Source organism: Heteronotia binoei, chromosome 2 (assembly GCF_032191835.1).
Source record: "Heteronotia binoei isolate CCM8104 ecotype False Entrance Well chromosome 2, APGP_CSIRO_Hbin_v1, whole genome shotgun sequence".
Taxonomy (NCBI): domain Eukaryota; kingdom Metazoa; phylum Chordata; class Lepidosauria; order Squamata; family Gekkonidae; genus Heteronotia; species Heteronotia binoei.
This window is the reverse complement of record NC_083224.1, coordinates 65,807,866-65,828,256: the sequence shown is the minus strand read 5'-3', so window position 1 is coordinate 65,828,256 and position 20,391 is coordinate 65,807,866. Positions and strand designations below refer to the sequence as shown.

At 43.6% G+C, this 20,391-nt stretch overlaps 1 protein-coding gene across 1 annotated transcript in view; it reads right to left on the bottom strand.

The window, feature by feature from the left end:
- Nucleotides 1-20,391, bottom strand: part of ST7L (suppression of tumorigenicity 7 like) — an 82,526-nt gene that overhangs the window by 47,116 nt on the left and 15,019 nt on the right. Inside the window, exons 6-10 of the mRNA XM_060231227.1 lie at nucleotides 19,583-19,661; nucleotides 18,923-19,077; nucleotides 16,393-16,490; nucleotides 15,016-15,130; nucleotides 11,066-11,138 (exon numbers count right to left, since the gene is read on the bottom strand). Coding sequence (XP_060087210.1) covers nucleotides 11,066-11,138; nucleotides 15,016-15,130; nucleotides 16,393-16,490; nucleotides 18,923-19,077; nucleotides 19,583-19,661 — 520 coding nt within the window. The remainder of the gene's footprint in view (nucleotides 1-11,065; nucleotides 11,139-15,015; nucleotides 15,131-16,392; nucleotides 16,491-18,922; nucleotides 19,078-19,582; nucleotides 19,662-20,391) is intronic.

Genomic DNA, 20,391 nt, shown 5'->3' with positions numbered 1-20,391 from the left:
TCATTTTGAGTGAAACATCAAAATCAAAAGCTAATTTAACCTTGCCATTTCAGAATAGCCAGGCAGAAAAAGACAGGTTGCTTACCTGTAACTGTAGATCTTCGAGTGGTCATCTGTGCATTCACACTCATGGGATATAGCGCCTGCGCCGATCCCCTGAATCGGTATCTAAAAAGCCCGGGATTTTTCGCACTCGGCACCAGTGGGCATGCGCAGGCATCCCAGTATGCATTCTCACCAGAGCCAGCACGAGGATCCCGCCAGTTCCTTCTTGACCACTGGAAGCCCCTAACATAAGGAGACCATCAGCAGTGGGGAAGGAGGGCGGGTAGTGTGAATGCACAGATGACCACTCAAAGATCTACAGTTACAGGTAAGCAACCTGTCTATCTTCTTCGTGGTCTCTCTGCTTCACACTCATAGGAGATTAGCAAGCCAGAAATACCTGGAGGCGGGAAGATGGTCAACCAGAAGAGACAGCTTGCAGCACCACAGCTCCCAGACGAGTCCTCTTCTGAGAATGCACGTCCAAAGCGTAGTGCTTCATGAAACCATGCGGAGAGGACCAGGTGGCGGCTCTGCACACATCCATCAAGGAAACACCCTTCAGGAATGCCACCGATGTCGCCATTGCTCTAGTAGAGTGTCCACGAATGGGTCCAGGCAACAGCTTCTTGGCCAGCAAGTAGCACAGTTTAATAGTCTCAGTAAGCCACTTCGAAAGGCGCTGAGATGAAATTTTTGAACCCAATCTAAAAGCAGCATGAGAAACAAAAAGATGCTAGTCCTGACGAAAACTCTTAGAACGACTCAAGTAAAAAAGCAACGCACGCTTAACATCTAAAGTGTGCCACCAACATTCCTTGTCTGAGGAAGGCGTGGGATAAAACGTGGGTAGCCAAACGTCCAACTTAAGGTGAAACTGGGAAACCACCTTAGGGAGAAACGAAACATCAGGAGCCAACGATACCCCAGACTAAATATGGGTGGTCACAACGCATAGCCATGAGCTCCCCAACACGGCGTGCTGACATGATTGCCACCATAAATGCAGCCTTCCAGGACAGAAGCTGTAGGGAGCAGGTTGCCATTGGTTCAAAGGGACGTCGAGTCAACTTGTCCAACATTAACGGCAGATCTGATCTAGATGGAGGATGCAATCTGACCAATCCCTTCAGGAAACGCTTTGAATGAGGGTGAGCAAAAACCGAATGCCCCTCAACAGGCTCATGGTATGATGATATTGCTGATAAATAAACTTTAACAGAAGAAAAGGAAAGTCCAGCATCCACCAAGGACAACAGAAAGTCAAAAAACACCGGTAGACCCACCTGCTGGGGTGAGACTGTAGGATCAGCCAAAAACCGAAGAAACTTCCTCCATTTTCTGAGATAGGAGACACGGGTAAATAACTTTCTACCATTTAGGAAGACATGCTTGACTCTGCTTGAGAATCCATAGGGTTGATGAGCCACGCCATCAGCTTCAGATGAGGTATGTTGTGATGAAACACCTGCCGCTCCTGAGCCGAAAGAAGGTCCAGCTCCGCCGGGAACTGATAAAAAACTCCCTTCGCTAGACAAAGCAAAAACAGGAACCAGTTCTGCCAAGGCCACCACTGCGTGATTAATATGCACCTCGGCTTCTCCCTCGCTATTTTGTTGACCACTTTTGTCAGCAACAGAAGAGACAAAAATAGGTACAGAAACCAACCCTTCCATGGGAACATTAGACCGTCTCCCAAGGATGCTGGATTTGATCCTCCCATGGTGTAGAACAGAGGACACTTCTGATTCAGGGCTGTGGCAAAGACATCCACCTGAGGGTACCCCCAAAGCTGGAACACAGGTTGAAGGAAGCGCCACTCCATCTCCCACTCATGTGGAGATGCTGCTCCTCTGCTCAACTAATCCACATGGAGACTGAGTACTCCTGGAAGATGTGCCGCCTTCACATAGATGCCATGCAGCAGACACTCCTGCCACAGTTCTATTGCTAACGCACAGAGACGTCGGGAAACTGTCCCTCCCTGCCTGTTGACATAGCAAAGAGCTGAACTATTGTCCATCAACAGGGCCACAGCCTTCCCTGCCACCAAGGGACAGAAAGACTGAAGAGCAAAGTGAATTGCCAGCAGTTCAAGATAATTTATGTGGTACCGAGTCAGCTGTGGAGACCATGGACCCCCCACACACAGAGCATCCATATGAGTACCCCAGCCCCATAAAGACGCATCTGTGGTGATCGTGACTGCCATTACAGGCAGATGGAAGGGAGCTCCCTGACAGATGTTGCCTTTGGATTTCCACCAATCCAGAGCTTGAAGGATTTATGATGGAAGCATGAATCTCTTTCGAGGCAAGTCCCGTAACAGCCGAAACTTTCTGAGGAACCAAAGTTGAACCCCTCTCATATATAATTTCATGAACAGAAGCACACTGGTAGTCGCCGCCATCAACCTCAGCATCTGCTGCAGCTGCTGCGCTGTGCCTCATCTCCGGCTTTGCAAAAGATGGATGAGAGCAATGACATCCGATGCTCTTTGCTGAGGCAGAAAAGCATGATGAAGTGTTGTATCCAGCAAAGCCCCGATAAACTGAACAGTCCTCGATGGTATCAGATGGGACTTCTTCATGTTGACCTGCAGACCTAAGGTGTGAAGAAGACGAAGAGTGGCTACAATGTGTCCAGATAGATGCTCTTCCGAGTCCACCACAAGGAGCCAGTCATCTATGTACGGAAAAACAACTATGCCTTGCAGCCGAAGATGTGCGGCTACCACACTCATCATCTTGGTAAACACCCGCAGTGCAGTACACAGGCCAAATGGAAGGGCTTTGAACGAAATATGGTTGGAGCCTACCACAAACCTGAGGAAACGCCTGTGAGCTGGATGGATACTGACATGGAATTAAGCGTCCTTACGATCCAATGATCACCACTGACTGAGTCGGAACCTAAACAAAATCTATCATGTACCCTTCTGCTATGATGAAAAGGGCCCACCTGTCTGTGGAGATGGACTCCTAAGCCGGAAGATACTGATGGAGACGAGTACGTTACGAAGGATGGGCGGCGATGTGTGCTACAGAAAAGTCAAAGGCCCTGCTTATGTGGGCGAGCACCCTTAGATTTGCCAATGGTTGTAGATGTTGAAGCAAACCTGTTTCTGTTATTTCCCCTATAGGGAGACCTATTCTCCGCCTGCGAAGAGCGAGGTCTCCAGGGCTGGTCAGGGGAGAAAAACAGGTGTCTTACCTGTAATTGATGATCTTCGAGTGATCATCTGTGCAGTCACACACATGGGTTATCCGCCAGAATCGATCCCGACCTCGAAGAATTCAAAGCAATCTTGGAGCGTTAATTTTGGCGCGCACTTCCTCTCGTCCCGGGGAGGAGGTATCCACTGCACATGCCTAGACGAGATAGAGGCGCTTCACCCACCCAGTTTCTTCCCGCCACCGTATAGGAAGAAATTTTTGAATTAGGAATAAGGAACCAGCAGCGGGGAAGGTTGGGCGGGCGTGTGTGACTGCACAGATGACCACTCGAAGATCATCAGTTACAGGTAAGAAACCTGTTTATCTTCATCATGGTCTCTGTGCAGTCCCACACATGGGTGACTAACAAGCTAATCTGCCTGGAGACGGGTGCTGGATCTGTAACCAAAGGACAAAGTTAGTTATGCATATAAGAAGCAATATTGTACTTACAGTGTAGCCGACTGGAGACATCAGTTGAAAATGGATCATAGCACAGCCTGCCCGAAAGACACGTCACGCCGAGCACAGACGTCTAAAGCGTAGTGCGAGGCAAACGTAGATGGAGACGACCAGACCGCAGCGGCACAGATGTCTTCCATCGGAACGCCCTTACAGAAGGCTGATGAAGTGGCAACAGCTCTGGTAGAATGAGCTCGTAAATGTTCAGGTATAGGCTGTTTAGCCACTTGATAGCATAAAGTAATAGCAGCCACAATCCATTTTGAAAATCTCTGTGTTGAGATTTTAGTGCCTTGGTTGTGGGTTGCATATGCTACAAAGAGTCTAGTGTCTTTTCGAAATGGACGTGTCCTCTCAATGTAAAAAGCAAGAGCCCTACGTACGTCCAGGTTGTGTAAAGTTTGTTGACCTGCATCGGCAGGGTGTTGAAAAAAGGCAGGTAAAGTAGACGACTTTCCTAGATGAAACGGTGAGACTACCTTGGGTAAAAAGGAAGGGTCAGGCCATAAAACAACTCTGTCATGACGGAAAATAGTGTATGGCGGGTCTGCTCTGAAAGCGCAGATGTCTCTGGCTCTTCTGCCAGAAGCAAGCACTACCAGTAAAGCTGTCTTCCAGGACAGAAGATGCATAGGAATGGATGCCATGGGCTCAAAAGGTGGCTTCATTAATTGGCTTGGCAAGAGAGACAAGCTCCAGGCGGGGTGAAGCTGACAGATTGGAGGATGAAGGTGGAGGATCCCCTTCATGAAGGCTTTGGTAGCATAGTGGGAGAAAACAGTGCACCCTTCGATGTGTGGATGGAATGCAGAGATGGCCGCTAAGTGGACCTTCAGAGAAGAGTACAACAGTCCTGAGTTAGAAAGGGATAAGATGTAGGTCAGGATCTGAGCTATAATGGAGAGTTCAGGCTTGAAATTATGTAGAACGCCGAAAAACGTTTCCACTTTAAAGAATAAGATTTTCTGGTGGCAGGTTTTTTGGCATTGAGTAGGACATGACGAACGTCCGAAGGAAAATTCAGAAACTTATTTTCCAGGCAGTCAGTCGTAGAAGTCCCGGATTGTGGTGCAGAACCTTGCCTTCTTGTTGGGAAATCAAGTCCTGAATTTGAGGAAGCTGGAGGAGTGGTGGTGAACCAGGGTTGAGTGGTGAACCAGGGTTGACGGGGCCACCATGGTGTAATCAGGATGCAATTGGTCCGATCTAGCTTTATCTTTTGCAATACTCTTGTGATGAGAGGGATTGGTGGAAATAGATAATGTAGTGTCCAGGACCATTGATGGAGGAAGGCATCCCCCGCAGACAGTGGGGATGGAGGACCCTGAATGTAAAAGTGCGGACACTGGGCGTTGTCTGGAGATGCAAATACATCTATTTTCGGAACGCCAAAAGTCTCGAACACTGTATGCAGGTAACGACGGTTGAGGGCCCATTCGTGGTCGTTGACTAGATGACGACTCAGTGTGTCTGCTTGGACGTTTTGGACTCCTGGTAGATGCACCATTGTCAGGAAAATGCCGTGAATGATACTCCAGTGCCATAAGGATAGGGCTCGTTTACACAAGCCAACAGAGGCTGTGCCTCCCTGCTGATTGATGTAGAAAACAGTGGCTACATTGTTGGAGGTGACCTGAATGTGGCGATTGTGAAGAGACGGTAGGAAGGATCTCAGAGCTCTGTGGACCACCAGGAGCTCTAGGCAACTGATGTGAAGGGATCTCTCGTACACGGTCCACTGTCCCTGAACTGTCAACGTTCCCAAGTGGGCTCCCCATCCCCACTTGGAGGCGTCGGTCGTGACAATCACAGAGGCCAGTGTTCGTATGAATGGCATTCCTGCCAGGAGATGACGATCCACCATCCACCATTTTAGTGATGGGATAATGTGAGATGGGACCATAAGTAAGGTCATTTGGTATTGCTGGTGTGGATGAAATGTCCGGACAAACCACAGTTGCAGAGGGCGCATATGAAGTCTTGCATAACAGAGGACGGCGGTGGTGGCTGCCATGAGACCTAACATCCGCTGGAAGATGAAGGCTGTTTGGGTACAGTGCGTGATTATGGTATTGGCCAAGGACTGGATATGCTGCACTCTGTCTCCTGGAAGGTAGGCCTTGTGTGGTATCGTCGACAGACATGCCCCTATAAATTGTATGTTCTGAGTGGGATTCAGGTTGGATTTTGCATGATTGACCTGAAGACCTAGTGCAGACAGGAGGGACAGAGTAGACGAGATGTCCTTCTGAAGTTGTTCTTTTGTTTGAGATACGACCAGCCAATCGTCCATATAAGGGTAAATGGAGATCTGTTGTTGCCAGAGTATGGCTGCCACCACTGCCATACATGTTAAGAACATAAGAACATAAGAGAAGCCATGTTGGATCAGGCCAACGGCCCATCAAGTCCAACCCTCTGTGTCACACAGTGGCAAAAAATGTTATATACACACATACACTGTGGCTAATAGCCACTGATGGACCTGTGCTCCATATTTTTATCTAAACCCCTCTTGAAGGTGGCTATACTTGTGGCTGCCACCACCTCCTGTGGCAGTGAATTCCACATGTTAATCACCCTTTGGGTGAAGAAGTACTTCCTTTTATCCGTTTTAACCTGTCTGCTCAGCAATTTCATCGAATGCCCACGAGTTCTTGTATTGTGAGAAAGGGAGAAAAGTACTTCTTTCTCTACTTTCTCCATTCCATGCATTATCTTGTAAACCTCTATCATGTCACCCCGCAGTCGACGTTTCTCCAAGCTAAAGAGTCCCAAGCGTTTCAACCTTTCTTCATAGGGAAAGTGCTCCAGCCCTTTAATCATTCTAGTTGCCCTTCTCTGCACCTTCTCTAATGCTATAATATCCTTTTTGAGGTGCGGCGACCAGAACTGCACACAGTACTCCAAATGAGACCGCACCATCGATTTATACAGGGGCATTATGATACTGGCTGATTTGTTTTCAATTCCCTTCCTAATAATTCCCAGCATGGCGTTGGCCTTTTTTATTGCAAACGCACACTGTCTTGACACTTTCAGTGAGTTATCTATCATGACCCCAAGATCTCTCTCTTGGTCAGTCTCTGCCAGTTCACACCCCATCAACTTGTATTTGTAGCTGGGATTCTTAGCCCCAATGCGCATTACTTTGCACTTGGCCACATTGAACCGCATCTGCCACGTTGACGCCCACTCACCCAGCCTCAACAGATCCCTTTGGAGTTCCTCACAATCCTCTCTGGTTCTCACCACCCTGAACAATTTAGTGTCATCCGCAAACTTGGCCACTTCACTGCTCACTCCCAACTCTAAATCATTTATGAACAAGTTAAAGAGCATGGGACCCAGTACCGAGCCCTGCGGCACCCCACTGCTTACCGTCCTCCACTGCGAAGACTGCCCATTTATACTCACTCTCTGCTTCCTATTACTCAGCCAGTTTTTGATCCACAAGAGGACCTGTCCTTTTACTCCATGATTCTCAAGCTTTCTAAGGAGCCTTTGATGAGGAACTTTATCAAAAGCTTTCTGGAAGTCAAGGTAAACAACATCTATCTATGTTGTGAAAACTCTCAGTGCTGTCGAAAGACTGAAGGAGAGAGCATGGAATTGATAGTGTTGATCTCTGATAGCAAACCTGAGGAATCTTCTGTGATGGTGATTGATGGTGAGATGGAAGTAAGCATCTTGTAGGTCTATCGACGCCATCCAGACCTGCTCTGGAATCAGTGGAAGGATAGATTGCAGAGTAATCATGCGGAATTTTTTGTAGCGAATATGGAGATTGAGTTTTTGAAGATTCAGTATAGGGCGCTGCCCCCCCCCCATCCCTCTTTGGAACCAGAAAATAGCGGGAGTAAAATCCTGTGTGATAGAACTGCAGTGGAACTGGTTCTATAGCTCCCTTGTCCAGCAAGGTGGCGTTTTCCGTTTGAAGTGGAACAGATGGGGGTGTAGGTATGAATCTGTGGCGTTTTGGAGTCGAATCCAACTCTGTGATGTAGCCCCTGTGGATGATCGCCAGGACCCATAAATCCAATGTTATGGATTCCCACATGAGGTAGAATGGTCATAGTCTGGTGTTGTCTGAATGGTGTTGTAGCTGATTGAGAGGTAGAAGAGAGGAGTCAAAGAGACTGCTTTGGAGCCGGTGTTGTCTTCTTTGAAGTTTGTGGACGTGCTCTTCGCTGAAATGGTTGTTTTGCCGCAGGAGCCTTACGTTTCCAGAATTCAGCTTGTCGGGGGGATCGGGAACGTTTGTAGTATGATGGTTTCCAGGTTCTCTGCCAATTAGGTTGGGATTGCTGTTGAGAAACTCCCAATCTTTTGGCCCTTTTCCTACTGTCATCAACAGTGGTTAAAATATCATCTGTGGTGGCATTAAAGAGACCCTGTCCATCAAAAGGTAAGTCCTCTATCTTGAATTTGATGTCAGGTTGTAGTGACGAGGACCTGAGCCAGGCATGACGGCGTAGAGCAATCGATGTAGCCATAGTCCTAGATTAGCATGCCACAGCATGACGTACTGTATTAATTTGCTGCTTGCTGACACGAGAGAGCTCCTGAAGGATGTGCGAAGCCTGCTTCTGTGCTGCATCCGGAAGGGAGGGAACCAAGGTGGTAAATTGGGAGGTCAGATTGAAAGTATATGCCGAAAAATAGGCCAAATAATTGTGAATTTTGGAAGCAGCAGTGGTAAGCAAATAGATCTTTCTTCCTAGAGTGTCCAATTTCTTCCCTTCCTTTTCAGGTGGGACTGGGTGTAGTGTTTGTTTGGATTTTGAGGACAAATCCACGATCATGGAATTTGGTGCCGGATGATTGAAGAGAAATTTTGATGCAAGAGCATGAATTTTGTAGAGGGATTCAATTCATTTAGATGTCGGTGGCACTGAAGCGGGTTTGTCCCATGCTTCTTTCAAGGATTCCAAGTGAACTGGAAGCATCGGGAGAAAAGAGCCTGACGGTAGGTCTGCGTATACTAAATCGTGGACTACATCCGAAACTCTAGGTGCGTCAGTAGTCAGTTTAATATTAAGTAAATTTGCCATGTTGGACAGTAAATCTAGGTAAGATTTAGAACCCTCTGAGAGTGATAGGTCAGCAGGTTTGATGATGTCAGAGGCTGGTGAAGGAGGAGCTGAGGCTGTAGAATGGGAGGAATCTGATTGTTCCGCTTCAGATTCTTCCTGAGTTTCAATGGGTGTGTCAATGGGCTTGGTAGGCATCGATATTTGTTTGGTCAGCAGGGGAGGCTGTTCTGTCTGTTGTTTAGGGGAGACCGAGCACACTGAAGTCGATGTAGCTGGAGACAATGGTTTTGATACCATAGTGTAATGCTTAAGGCGTCGATAGGGACTCTCACGGGGTCGATAAGACACGTCCTCACGGTACCGAAGACGATCCTCATGGTATACGTGCTCCCGATGTGTAGGATGATAAAGCACCTCACGGTATCAAGAGTCCTCACGGTACCGAGGGTCTTCACGGTACCGATACCGATGAAAATTCGAGGAAAGTGATCTGTAATATCGTCGGTACCTACGAGGAGATGGTGATCTGGACTGTGATGGGTTATAATAGTAACAGCTTTCCCTATGACGACTTCGAGATCTCTCAGCTCGGATTCGAGTGGATGGCTCTCTCGGTGTCGAGGGTTCTCTTATGAGTGGAGATGCGGGTGTCGTTATCAGTTGTTTGCTAGGCATCTGTCTACTAGACATCGAAACTTCCCGGAAGGAGTGTGCGCAGAGAAGGTTAGCACACTGACTTCTGTGTGAATCTGGAGATTCGGTGTCGAGGATATTTTCTAGCAAAGACCCATGAAGTGATGGGGACCGAGAATGGATATGTACAACCTCGAGTGGTACGGTATCGATGGGCGCCGAGACCTCCGATGAAGTCGGTGCTGTCTGTACTGAGGCCGCGGTGGATCCTGGTGGATAACCCATGTGTGGGACTACCGAACCACTGTCGGTCCGACGACATGACCCCAATCTAGATGAATGGGTGCGCTGGGTCAGGTCTATCTCCTGCTCAGATCCCGACAGATGGATCGGCTGCGAGCCTCTGCTTCTCGACACCGAAGGACTCCGTGGACATGGAGACGCCAGGATCTTCCGGGGTGGAGCAGCTTGAGTCACCATCAACTCTAACGAAGCATCCCGAGAAGGAGTGCGGGAAAGTCTGTCCTTCTTCCACTTCTCCTTCAATTTAGACTTCTTCAGGAGGGACAATCGGGTCCCCGAATCATCCCGACGTTTCTTGGCCGGAGTCACCACTAACCCTTCAGAGGGTCGTTTTGTGGGTCGGCCTCGCTCCGTCTGCATGCTAGTCTGCACCGGCAACAATGGATCGACCGATGCAACCATCGGAGCCTGGGTAGCTTCTCCCATCGATACCGACAGGCCTGATGTCATTTTTGGTGGACGAAGAGCCGATTCTACAAGTGCCGCCAATAGCCTTGCCGCCCGGTTTTTGAAGGTTTGCTTTGAGAAACTCGAGAAATGCGGACATGAATCAACTCGGTGTCCCTCGCCCAGACAATAAGCAGAGGGAGTGACCATCAGGGAGTGAGATCTTGCTATCACAGCTGAGGCAATGTTTGAAAAAACCCCAACGCCTTTCCATAGACACTGGAACCCTCACAGAACAGTTTCTGAGGGAATGGGGGGGGGGGGGGAAATAAAGCCCCGAAGGGCAAAGTCCAACACAAAGTCTTTTTTTTTTAAACAACAACTAACTATAACACTTAACTATTAACTAGGAAAAACAACAAATGGGCAATAACAGGGAAAAAATCCAACAGATTACCAGGCACTGACTGGAGCAGTCAAAAGGAGATGCTATCAATGTGGCGGTCAAAAAAGAATTGGTGGGATCCTCGCGCTGGCTCCGGTGAGCATGCGTACTGGGACACCTGCGCATGCCCACTGGTGCCGAGCGTGAAAAATCCCGGGCTTTTTAGGTACCGATTTGGGGGATAGGCGCAGGCGCTATATCCCAAGAGTGTGACGCACAGAGACCACGAAGATCTTGACAGAGGCTTCTAATACCAACTTTGTGATTACTTGTTTTACCATACACCAAGATCACTTGCCAGTATGGAATGAATTCTGCACCGCACATCTCATAACTCTTTGTATGCTGGCCAGAGTCAGTCAGATTAACACTTTGCTTTGTATCAAGTTTACCAACATGGTTATTGCCAGGTTCCAATATATTATGTGAATAGGCTTGTATTGAAGAACTTGCTTTTTGAGCTATTAAAACCCATTTAGGATGGATTCTCTTTATGTTGTAAATTGTTTCAATATTGCAGTCCTCTAAAAATGACTTACCTATCTGAAACCGCTCTGGCCTTTAGCAGTGCTGCTGTGTAACATATTGCTGCTGATTTTGGAAGGCTGATATCTGTGGAACAATAAATGGTTGTCTTTAGATCCTAAAGTGAGAAACATTTCAAAATCACTACCTCTGAATACAAAAATTTACATTTGGCAAGTTTTATACCAGACACATCCCAGGGGACAGAACCGGCCGTCCAGGGCACCTATCTGACCTGCAAGCAAATGGGAGGAAACCAGTCCAAATGTGGACTGGAAGGGCCTATATTAGGATCATGCTGAGGTCCCTCCTTTCCCCAAACACAGGGCCTCCCAATGGTCTTCCCCCAGATCTCCAGGGAAATGCCCAATCCAGATTTGGCGACCATAAGGGATGAGCATAGCTGGTTTGGCCCAGAGCTATGCTGAGGATGGGTATGGATCATGATCAGTGGTAATATATCTCCAGTTCTTGGCATTACATCTTATGGCACACATGGCCCCATCCAAAAAAGTGACATTTATGACTGATCTGGCCTTGTAACAAATGAGTTTGACACCTCTGTAAAACATCTTGAATTCTCCGTTCTGAGATAGTGCTTTCAGCTCATATGTTGTGTGTAATATTTATAAGATAAAAGCTTAAGATGAACTCAGAATTTCTGCCTGAGTGCATATCAAGACCCTAAGAGATCAATCCATGCAATAGGCACCCTTCTGCTCCCATAGAGGTGGTAGCTAGAAGAGGTACTTTGGAATTAATTTGCTTGCCTTTTTGTGGGAGGTATAGAGGGAGAAACTACAGAGAGAGACCTAGCTAGGCATCACAGTCTTTTGTACATGCATAAAGAACTCAATTTGATCAAGTCCCAAATAGCCTAACTCTGTAAAACCCGTAACAAACTGCTTCAGCACCAATGACAAAGTGCTTGAATAAGGCAAGAGTATAACCAGCAAAATGAGCACGCGTGAGTTCAGCAGCTCAATGAGAAAGCAAAGGCACTAGAGTTTCTTCCTCTCATCACCATAGAATACTTTTCCCAGGCTAAGTAAACACTTTAGGTGGTTTGAATAAAAAACCTTTAAAGATATAACTACCTATCAAGGCAGAAAGCCAGCAGGAATGAATAGTGCATATAATGTTTATTAGCCACGAAGGCCAAATGGAACTTCACAAGCAGTATACCCTAAAATGCCAGTTGCTGGGGGCATAACAGAGGAAGAGTTGGAGGGGGCAACCTCCGCATTGCCTGCGTGTGAGCTTGCCAAGGTATCTAGCTGGCCACTATGGAAGCAGAATAATTGACAAGATTATTGTTAGACTGATTGAGTGGGGTAATTCTTATGTTTTTTTTATTCTGGTTTTTATAACAATCTAGCAACCACTATGGAAGCTAGTAACCACTGTTCTGACCAATCAATATCTATGCATACTATAAATTCTATGCCCACCAAAATGCAATGAATGGTGAGAGAATGGTTGTGTTCCCCAAGTATGTCACTTTTCTTGCTTTCTTCCATGCATATCCTGAACACCCACGCCAATTCCTTCACTTTTTCTCTCAACAGTCCCTTGATCTCTCCTATCTCAGTGTAAGCTGTCTGGGGGAAGCATCAACACTACAAGTACTTCACAAGATACAGAAAGTATCTGATTTGATAACACATTTAAACTGTTTTTATCTGTCCCTTGTAATTCCATGCAAAACATGAATCTTCAACTTATCTACTTGTGAAAGTTATTTTTAAACTTAAATACAAATATAGTAGCTGCTAGAAATGTAATATTTTCAATAATTCTGCAGCAACAGGAGAAGAAATCCAAAATGAAATACATGTAATGCTTACTTAGCTTTCTGTTAAACTTGTTTACAGATTTAACAACTTTAAAAGCATCATTTATAACTTAGCATTATAAAATTGTGTTTGTGTGTAGACAGACAGATAGATGGTAATTTTTCTATTGGAATTCATTCTTTAATTTTAATGAATTAATTAATTAAAGCTCCCAAGAACTATCTACCTTTCAAACATAATTTAAGAAGTAAATCTCAGCACTGAACTTCAAGAGAATATAGCTCCTTGATCTGAAAAACCTTCACACAGAGATGGCCTGCAGAAAAAGAAGTGCAACTCTGAAAAATGATGCAGAAAAAGTCAATCTCTCATAGTAATTGATCCATGATTGAAACAGATCAATTAACTGTTTCAAACAACAGGACAAGATTAGTTCATAATGAATCAAGACCACATCTCCAGTTAATGAGAAACTAGAGGCAGCAAAATCTTGGCCATATATAAGAATAGTGACAGAGAGTGCAGTATGGACTTTTTTCCAAATATAGGTCTCACTAGTGCCAGACTCATGAGGGCTGGATCTGACAATAAGACCTTGTCAGGCTGGCGCCATGTGAGTCATAAAATGTAATGCAGTGATATAAACTTTATAAAGGACACAGACAAACACAATTAAGGATTTAAAAAAAAATCAAAACCTTAAAATAAAAAATTAGCGCTTGTTGGTCTTAAGGGTGCTTTCCTTGTATCTCTCCCATGGGATCCAGAGAACTGGGCAAAGGAAGCTCTGGCTCTTTCCTTCCTTCCTCAAAGAACCAGGAGGGGGAGGAGCCTCAGCAAATAAAAGGAAGACAGGCTTGGCTCAGTAGCTCTGCTGCGCAATTCAGAGAGCCTGGCAAAGCAAGCTCTCCTTCCCCACCTTCCTCCCCAAGGAAGAAAGCAGAGGTTTTGCTCTGTTGCTCCTGTGCAATTGAGCAAGCCTTGCAAAGCAAGCTGTTATGCAGAAGGAAGCAAGAGAGAGGGAGAAGGAAGCAGATGACCACTAGTTGCTCAGTGCCTGATAAGAGCCCTCCAGAGGCCTGGTTTGGCCCCTGGGCCACATGTTTGACACCCCTGCACTACACCATCTTAGAAGAGGCAACATGAGACAAAAATTGGTGGGCATGATCTATTTAAATAACTCACTAGTTGATAGATCAACATTATAAACAACCTAGGATATTTCCACACTATACAAGGGACACCTAAGGTTGCCAGCTCTGGGTTGGGAAATTCCTGGAGAACTTGGGGTAAAGCTTGGGGAGTGGAAGGACATCAGTGAGGTATAATGCCAGGGAGTTTACCCTCCAAAGCAATAATTTTCTCCAAGGGAACCGATCTCTGTAGTTCAGTTGTGTGACAGAGAGAAAGCTGTCCTGACCCTGAAAGGATAAAATAGACACATATCTTGGGAATTCTGCTCTAGTATGCAGTCACTTTTCAGGGTGGGGGATGGACTGTTGGAGGGAAACACAGCAGGAGAGCATTCAGTTCTGCCTCAGCAAAAGAGCATACATGTGGAAAGGTAGTTTTGCCTGGTAGTGTGGTAGCAGTTTAGCTCTATCTCTATGATAGAGTTCCTGATTATTAGGCCTGTCTCTGGTGATGAGCAGACCTAGTATGATTTAGTTTTAATCTTTATGACAGAATCTAGCCTAGTGGCTAGTCAGTGAAAGACTGTTTGCACCTGCAAGCCATAAAGAGAATTCAAACCACACCCTGAAGCCACAAATAGCTTGAACTTAGGTTCTCCTTTGAGATAGTTTCTCCTTTGTACAACCCCTGCTTCAGTGATCTGTGTTTTTCCTGCTCACCACAATATTTATCTCATGACAGTGAACAAAAGCCTTTACACTTTCTACCCTAAAAACATATTGTAACTATGCAGACTGTTTACAGTTCTAAATAAACCTGGTTCCCCAAAATCATAAAAGGCTGTGTCCCCTCAGTCGGTAGGAAGGGCCTGCCACAAGCTGTAATTCTGGGATATCCCCAGGTGCCCTCAGAGGCTGGCAGTCCTGAGAAGGAGGCAGATTCCAGATTAACAGGGTAATCCTATGCAGAGTTACCTCAGTCAGGGCTTAGACTGGTATAGCTCAGCATAGCATGACATCTAATAGCAAACTTACCATCATACTTTGCCAAAACTGCTTGGACATCAGCATAAGCCTGTAGTTCCAGAAGGGCCTCTAGCAGGTTTTCATGAATATTCAGTACACTTAGGAGAGGAAATTCTTTCATTAACTATGAAAGAGAAGAGAAAAATTAATTAACAGGTTACAGAAGTTACTGTTTTATAGCCCCATCAGCGTATGTCTGCTCCTCTGAATAAACATGCAGACAATCATTCTGTAAGACAACTTCCTCTCAATGGCTGCTCTTTAGTTTTCCCTCTGCAAAGAGAATCTGATTCAAGCCATGGTGGAGGCAGAACATGATTCTTTCCTGTATTTCCCAATATTAAAAACAGAACAAAATTTAGATGCTTTATGAGAAGCAACTCCATGTAATATCAAAAGGTTTTGTAACACAATTCATAGCAAGAATAAAAGTCAGCCCACTGTCTCATTCAGAGGAAATCACCCATTTACACAAACAGTATAGAATTGTGAACATGTACTTTGCAGGTAGCAGTCACAGAAAGTTTTGTAATTTTCAGTATGCATTTCAGAGTGTTGGCAATGATAAAAATGCTGCATCTGAATTATCTGATATTCTGGTTCATTGCATATAAAACGGTATAATTCTGGTGGAATGGGGGAAAAGATGTCTCAAACACCCTCAATGCATTATACTTTTTGGTGTTGAGGTGGTAGTCAATCATTTTCTTTAAGAAAAATCACAGTGGATTGATAACACATTTGTAAGGCAGACAACCACGTCTGTCAGCATAACTGATACTAAGGTAGACAAAACACACTTCCAAAGGCTCTAAAAAAAATTAGAAATGACCAAATAAGCAAAGCCCAAACTGTTGCTCAACACTATGAAGTTCTTCTACAAAATATTTTTATGGTAGACTCAGTGAAGCCTGTAATTAGGATAAAAACAAGGGAGAAATAATAGGGATACCACCTTTAGTCAGCAATTTGAAAACTATTAATGAAAAGGGTCATCTTTATTAATCAGGCAACCTTTATAAAGCATGTGAATAGAGGACTTTAAAAACAGCAGGCAGGTGCCATCTCATTGAAGTAGGAAAGAAAGCCTCTATGAGGAAGCCTGCTGCAAACTCACATGAGCTTCATCCAAAGACAGAGAGTATGTTTTCTTCTACAAAAATGTTTCATGATTACTCAACTGGCAATCAATTTGAATTCATAAAAAGTATTCTTTAACTGAGCGACAGGCCTAAAAAAGTACCTTGAGAAAGAATTAAGATTTAACCTTTTTTTGATAATTCAGATCATAGAGATAAAACACAATACACCTGTAGACCTGTTCAGATTGTTAGAAACTATCAGTATATCTGTAGCAAGTAGCTCATTTTAACACAAATTACTTACATCTCTCATCATTTTTACTGCTTCTTTAATTTTTCCAAGTTTTCTTGAACACATTGCTAGTCTTCTTTTCACATATACTAGTACATTGGTGTCTCTTCCTGAAGGAAAAAAAATTACCTCCATTTACATAAAATCAGCTTTGTCCCCCAATCAGCCATTTCTTAGTTTGCTTTTTTCCCCTAAATGGAAACAGGGTTTTGATAATATAAAGGCCATGAAAAGATCACCAACATAGTAGAATGACATAGTTGGATAGCTTTTAAAATGTTAGTGCAAAAACAAAAGCAAAAATTATTTTAACACTTCTACAACTGTGCATAATACAAAGCAATATCTCCAGAGAAAGTATTTCACAAGTGGGGCTTTACTACTGAGAAAACACTTCTTCCTGTCCCTGCAGACCACTGAAAGGAGTAGACATACAGACTGAAGCTGGACAGAGAGATCTTAACAGTCAGAGACATTATAAAGGTAGGTCAAAACAACAAAGGATTTTCTTCTGCAACTGTTCGTTTCACAGAAAATAAGCATTTGTATTAGTAAACACATTCTTTAAAGTTTGCAAAATGTGAATTAAGCACCAACTCTGAAAAAAAAGGGAAGGACAAAGAAAGTGTAATATAGTAAACACTGACTTAGAGCAAGTTTAAAAGGGCCCCATTCCTCTACACCCAAGGACAGAGAACTAGAAACCTTTCAACATGATAACCTAAACAGAAAATTCAGTATGTATTTACTACTTCATCATGAACACTTAAGATTGAGAAATAATTTGTGAGTTCATACAGTTCTGGATAATAGGCCATATCTGTGAGGCAGAATTTGCCATTTTAGTCTCTACTATTACTCTGGAATTTTAGATTTTATATATTTTAAATTGTTTTTTAACTGTTGATTGCTTTTATGATGTAACCCACCCTGAAGGGTGAGCTAAAAATCGAATTAAAGAAATACTAAGACATCACATGTTACGGCACAAGGAGAAAAAAATTAAAAAGACAAACAGAGAAAGATATTGTGATTTCTACCTATTCAGCATTTACTAGAGAATTGCTAGGGGGGAGATCATTAACTAGATACTGGATGATAAAACTTTTTTAAGCCCTTGAACTGCTGGAGGTAGGTACAAGTGACGAGAATCTGCTCCCCATTTAAACCATGCAGTATTATAAACCACTGAGTGACAGTCCCTCCTCTTTTGTTATTCCATTCACAAGAACTACAACTCAAAGCATTTTAAAGCAGCCAAACCACATCATGGGAAGCCCACCAGTACTGTCAGATATGGTACAGTAATGTTATAGTACTTCCAAATGTTACATGCCATGAAAATTTTTAGCTGAATGATAGGATAAAACTTTTTAGAATATTACTATGTAACAAATGTAAAAGATTTAATAAATAGGAATGTGCTGCATAAGCAGTAATAAAATAGTTTGGCACTTTTAGTTCACTTAATTAAACCTCTCTTACTACTGACAATGATCTGTATCCAACCATGCAAATGCTCCAACAGAATAGCATTTCTGTTTGTGGAAGAGGGAGCAGCAATTTCTGCTGATTCCCATTTCCTACTATTGAAGAAGACGATATTGGATTTATATCCCACCTATACTCTGAATCTCAGAGCAGTTACAATCTCCTTTACCTTCCCCCCCCCCGCCCTACAACAGACACCCTGTGAGGTAGGTGGGGCTGAGAGAGCTCTCTCAGAAGCTGCCCTTTCAAGAACAACTCCTACGAGAGCTATGGCTGACCCAAGGCCATTCCAGCAGCTGCAAGTGGAGGAGCGGGGAATGAAACCCAGTTCTCCCAGATAAGAGTCCATGCACTACACCAAACTGGCTCTATAGATCCTCCTTCACATCCATATGCTGTTGGCTTCAAGATGTAATATTTCTGGAAATCTAAAATAAAACATTTTTTTTCCTCTTGGTTTTTAAAGAAAAAAGGAAATGTGTGTGTGTGGAATACATGAAATATTTACTTTCCTATTAAACCTGAAGACACTGAGTTGGTTTAACATAAACTGCATCATATATAATATAGTTAGCATATAAAATGGTATCAATGGACATATGTATGAAATCTAACTGTATCAAATTCCTTCCAGTAAAACTGCAAATATATTAAAACAAATGATAGCTGCAAACTGCTGCACCCTATGCTATATTAATGTACTTCACTCATTCCGAAAGAAAAAAAATTGTAATTTTTTAGTGCTCTTCCGCATTTCCCTATGGGGGAAAAAAATGGGACTGGGGAAGAATCTTCAGGATTCTTCCCCTCAGGATGTTTGCATTTCTAGTCCACTGAACTGCAGGAAATAGGACAGGGAGGACGAAAAGTCTTGCTCTGCAAAGCCCATGGATGGCTGGATACACGCTCATGCTTCTAAGCTGTACATAAAATGAACACTTGGCTTTTGTGCTCATATAGGTTTTAATCACTGTTGAAGACAGTGACATTTTGCCTGAGACTTTAATGAGGCCAGTTCAAAATCTTCAACTGTTTCAGCAAGAATTCTTACTCAGCTGAGCTTCATGTTGAGGACTTTGAGAACCACAATGCTGAGACTTCCTATAAACATTTTCTCCAGCTTTCAGGGCCTGCTTGAAATACTTTTCAGCATCCACAATTGTAGTTGCTTCTTCCTCAGCCAGGAGAACATATGCAGTTGCACATCTGAACAGGGAGAAAGAAAGAGAAGATGGTATACAAACAGACCATTTCTGCATGTGTAAACCCCTGCACTGGTGTTTATTTTTGGCAGATGAATACTAGAAATTCCTCATGCCATTTGGGACACAATCAAGCCAAAATTAATTACAATAGAAGGGTTGTGTTGAACTGACAGAATTCAGCAATGCTTATTACTAGGCCATTCCCTCATTTTTAAAAACTCAGCTTCATGGTCACTAAATGTAACATGAATGGGACTGTTCAGATTGCAAGTTGAGAGGCCCCACCATGTTTAAAACTGTGGCTAGGGGTTTAAACATGAGGGGCATATTCAGACACTTGATCTACCTCCTGCAATCTGAAATAATATAAATATATATGTCAAAAGATATATATTACATCAGAGTGCCAAGCATGAAGGTAGCCTATATGAAACTTATACAGAATTGTGTGGCTTTGGCTTTAGTTTGAATTCACAAATCTCATTGAGTCTTATGACCATACTTACTCATTATTTAATTCTAAAGCTTGATATGCTGCTTTGATTCGAGCCTGAGGATTCCTCTCCCGCCATGCCTTCTGCATAACTGTTGGGACAGAAACATTAACTTAAAAGCCAGACATGAATAAAAATGCATAAAATATACCTAAATCAATAAAAGTAAAGAATCATTAAAAACAAACAAGGATACTTGAATCTGTTCAACATAGTACAATTTTGTATTTTATTCTGTTGTAACCCATCCCAAGCCTGCTTTGGTGGGATGGGTGGATACTTAGCAAACCTGGATCTATAATTCTCAACTAGCAAACATAAAGGGACATTCAAAGATGCTGAAGTACAATACTGTGATGAAATCTCTAACTTGATTTTAAGATGGCTGTACCCAATAGCAAATTTCTCCAGGTTACAAAGTCCACATAATCATAAAAGATTCTTCAGTGGGTCAACATTTTTAAACCTAAGTATGGTTAGGATTGCAAGGATTGGATATTGACACTTTCTGAATTAGGGTTCCTTTCAGAGCGACTAAGTAATCCTGCATTTTGGTTTAGAAAGCAAGAGCTATTGAAAAATACAGAACCTGAACCTGTATTACATGTTTGAACTGTATGAATTGTTTGAAATGTTTTAATGATTTTATTGTAACTCTATTTTAACACTATGTTGTTTTAACTGTTAGTCACCCTGAGCCCGTTAGGGGAGGGCAGGATATAAATGTAATAAAATAAATAAACATTTTAATCAATTTAAAATATACAGCATAATTTATCTTGCAGAAAAGAGCAAGGAATACAAAGGCCAGATAAATGGTC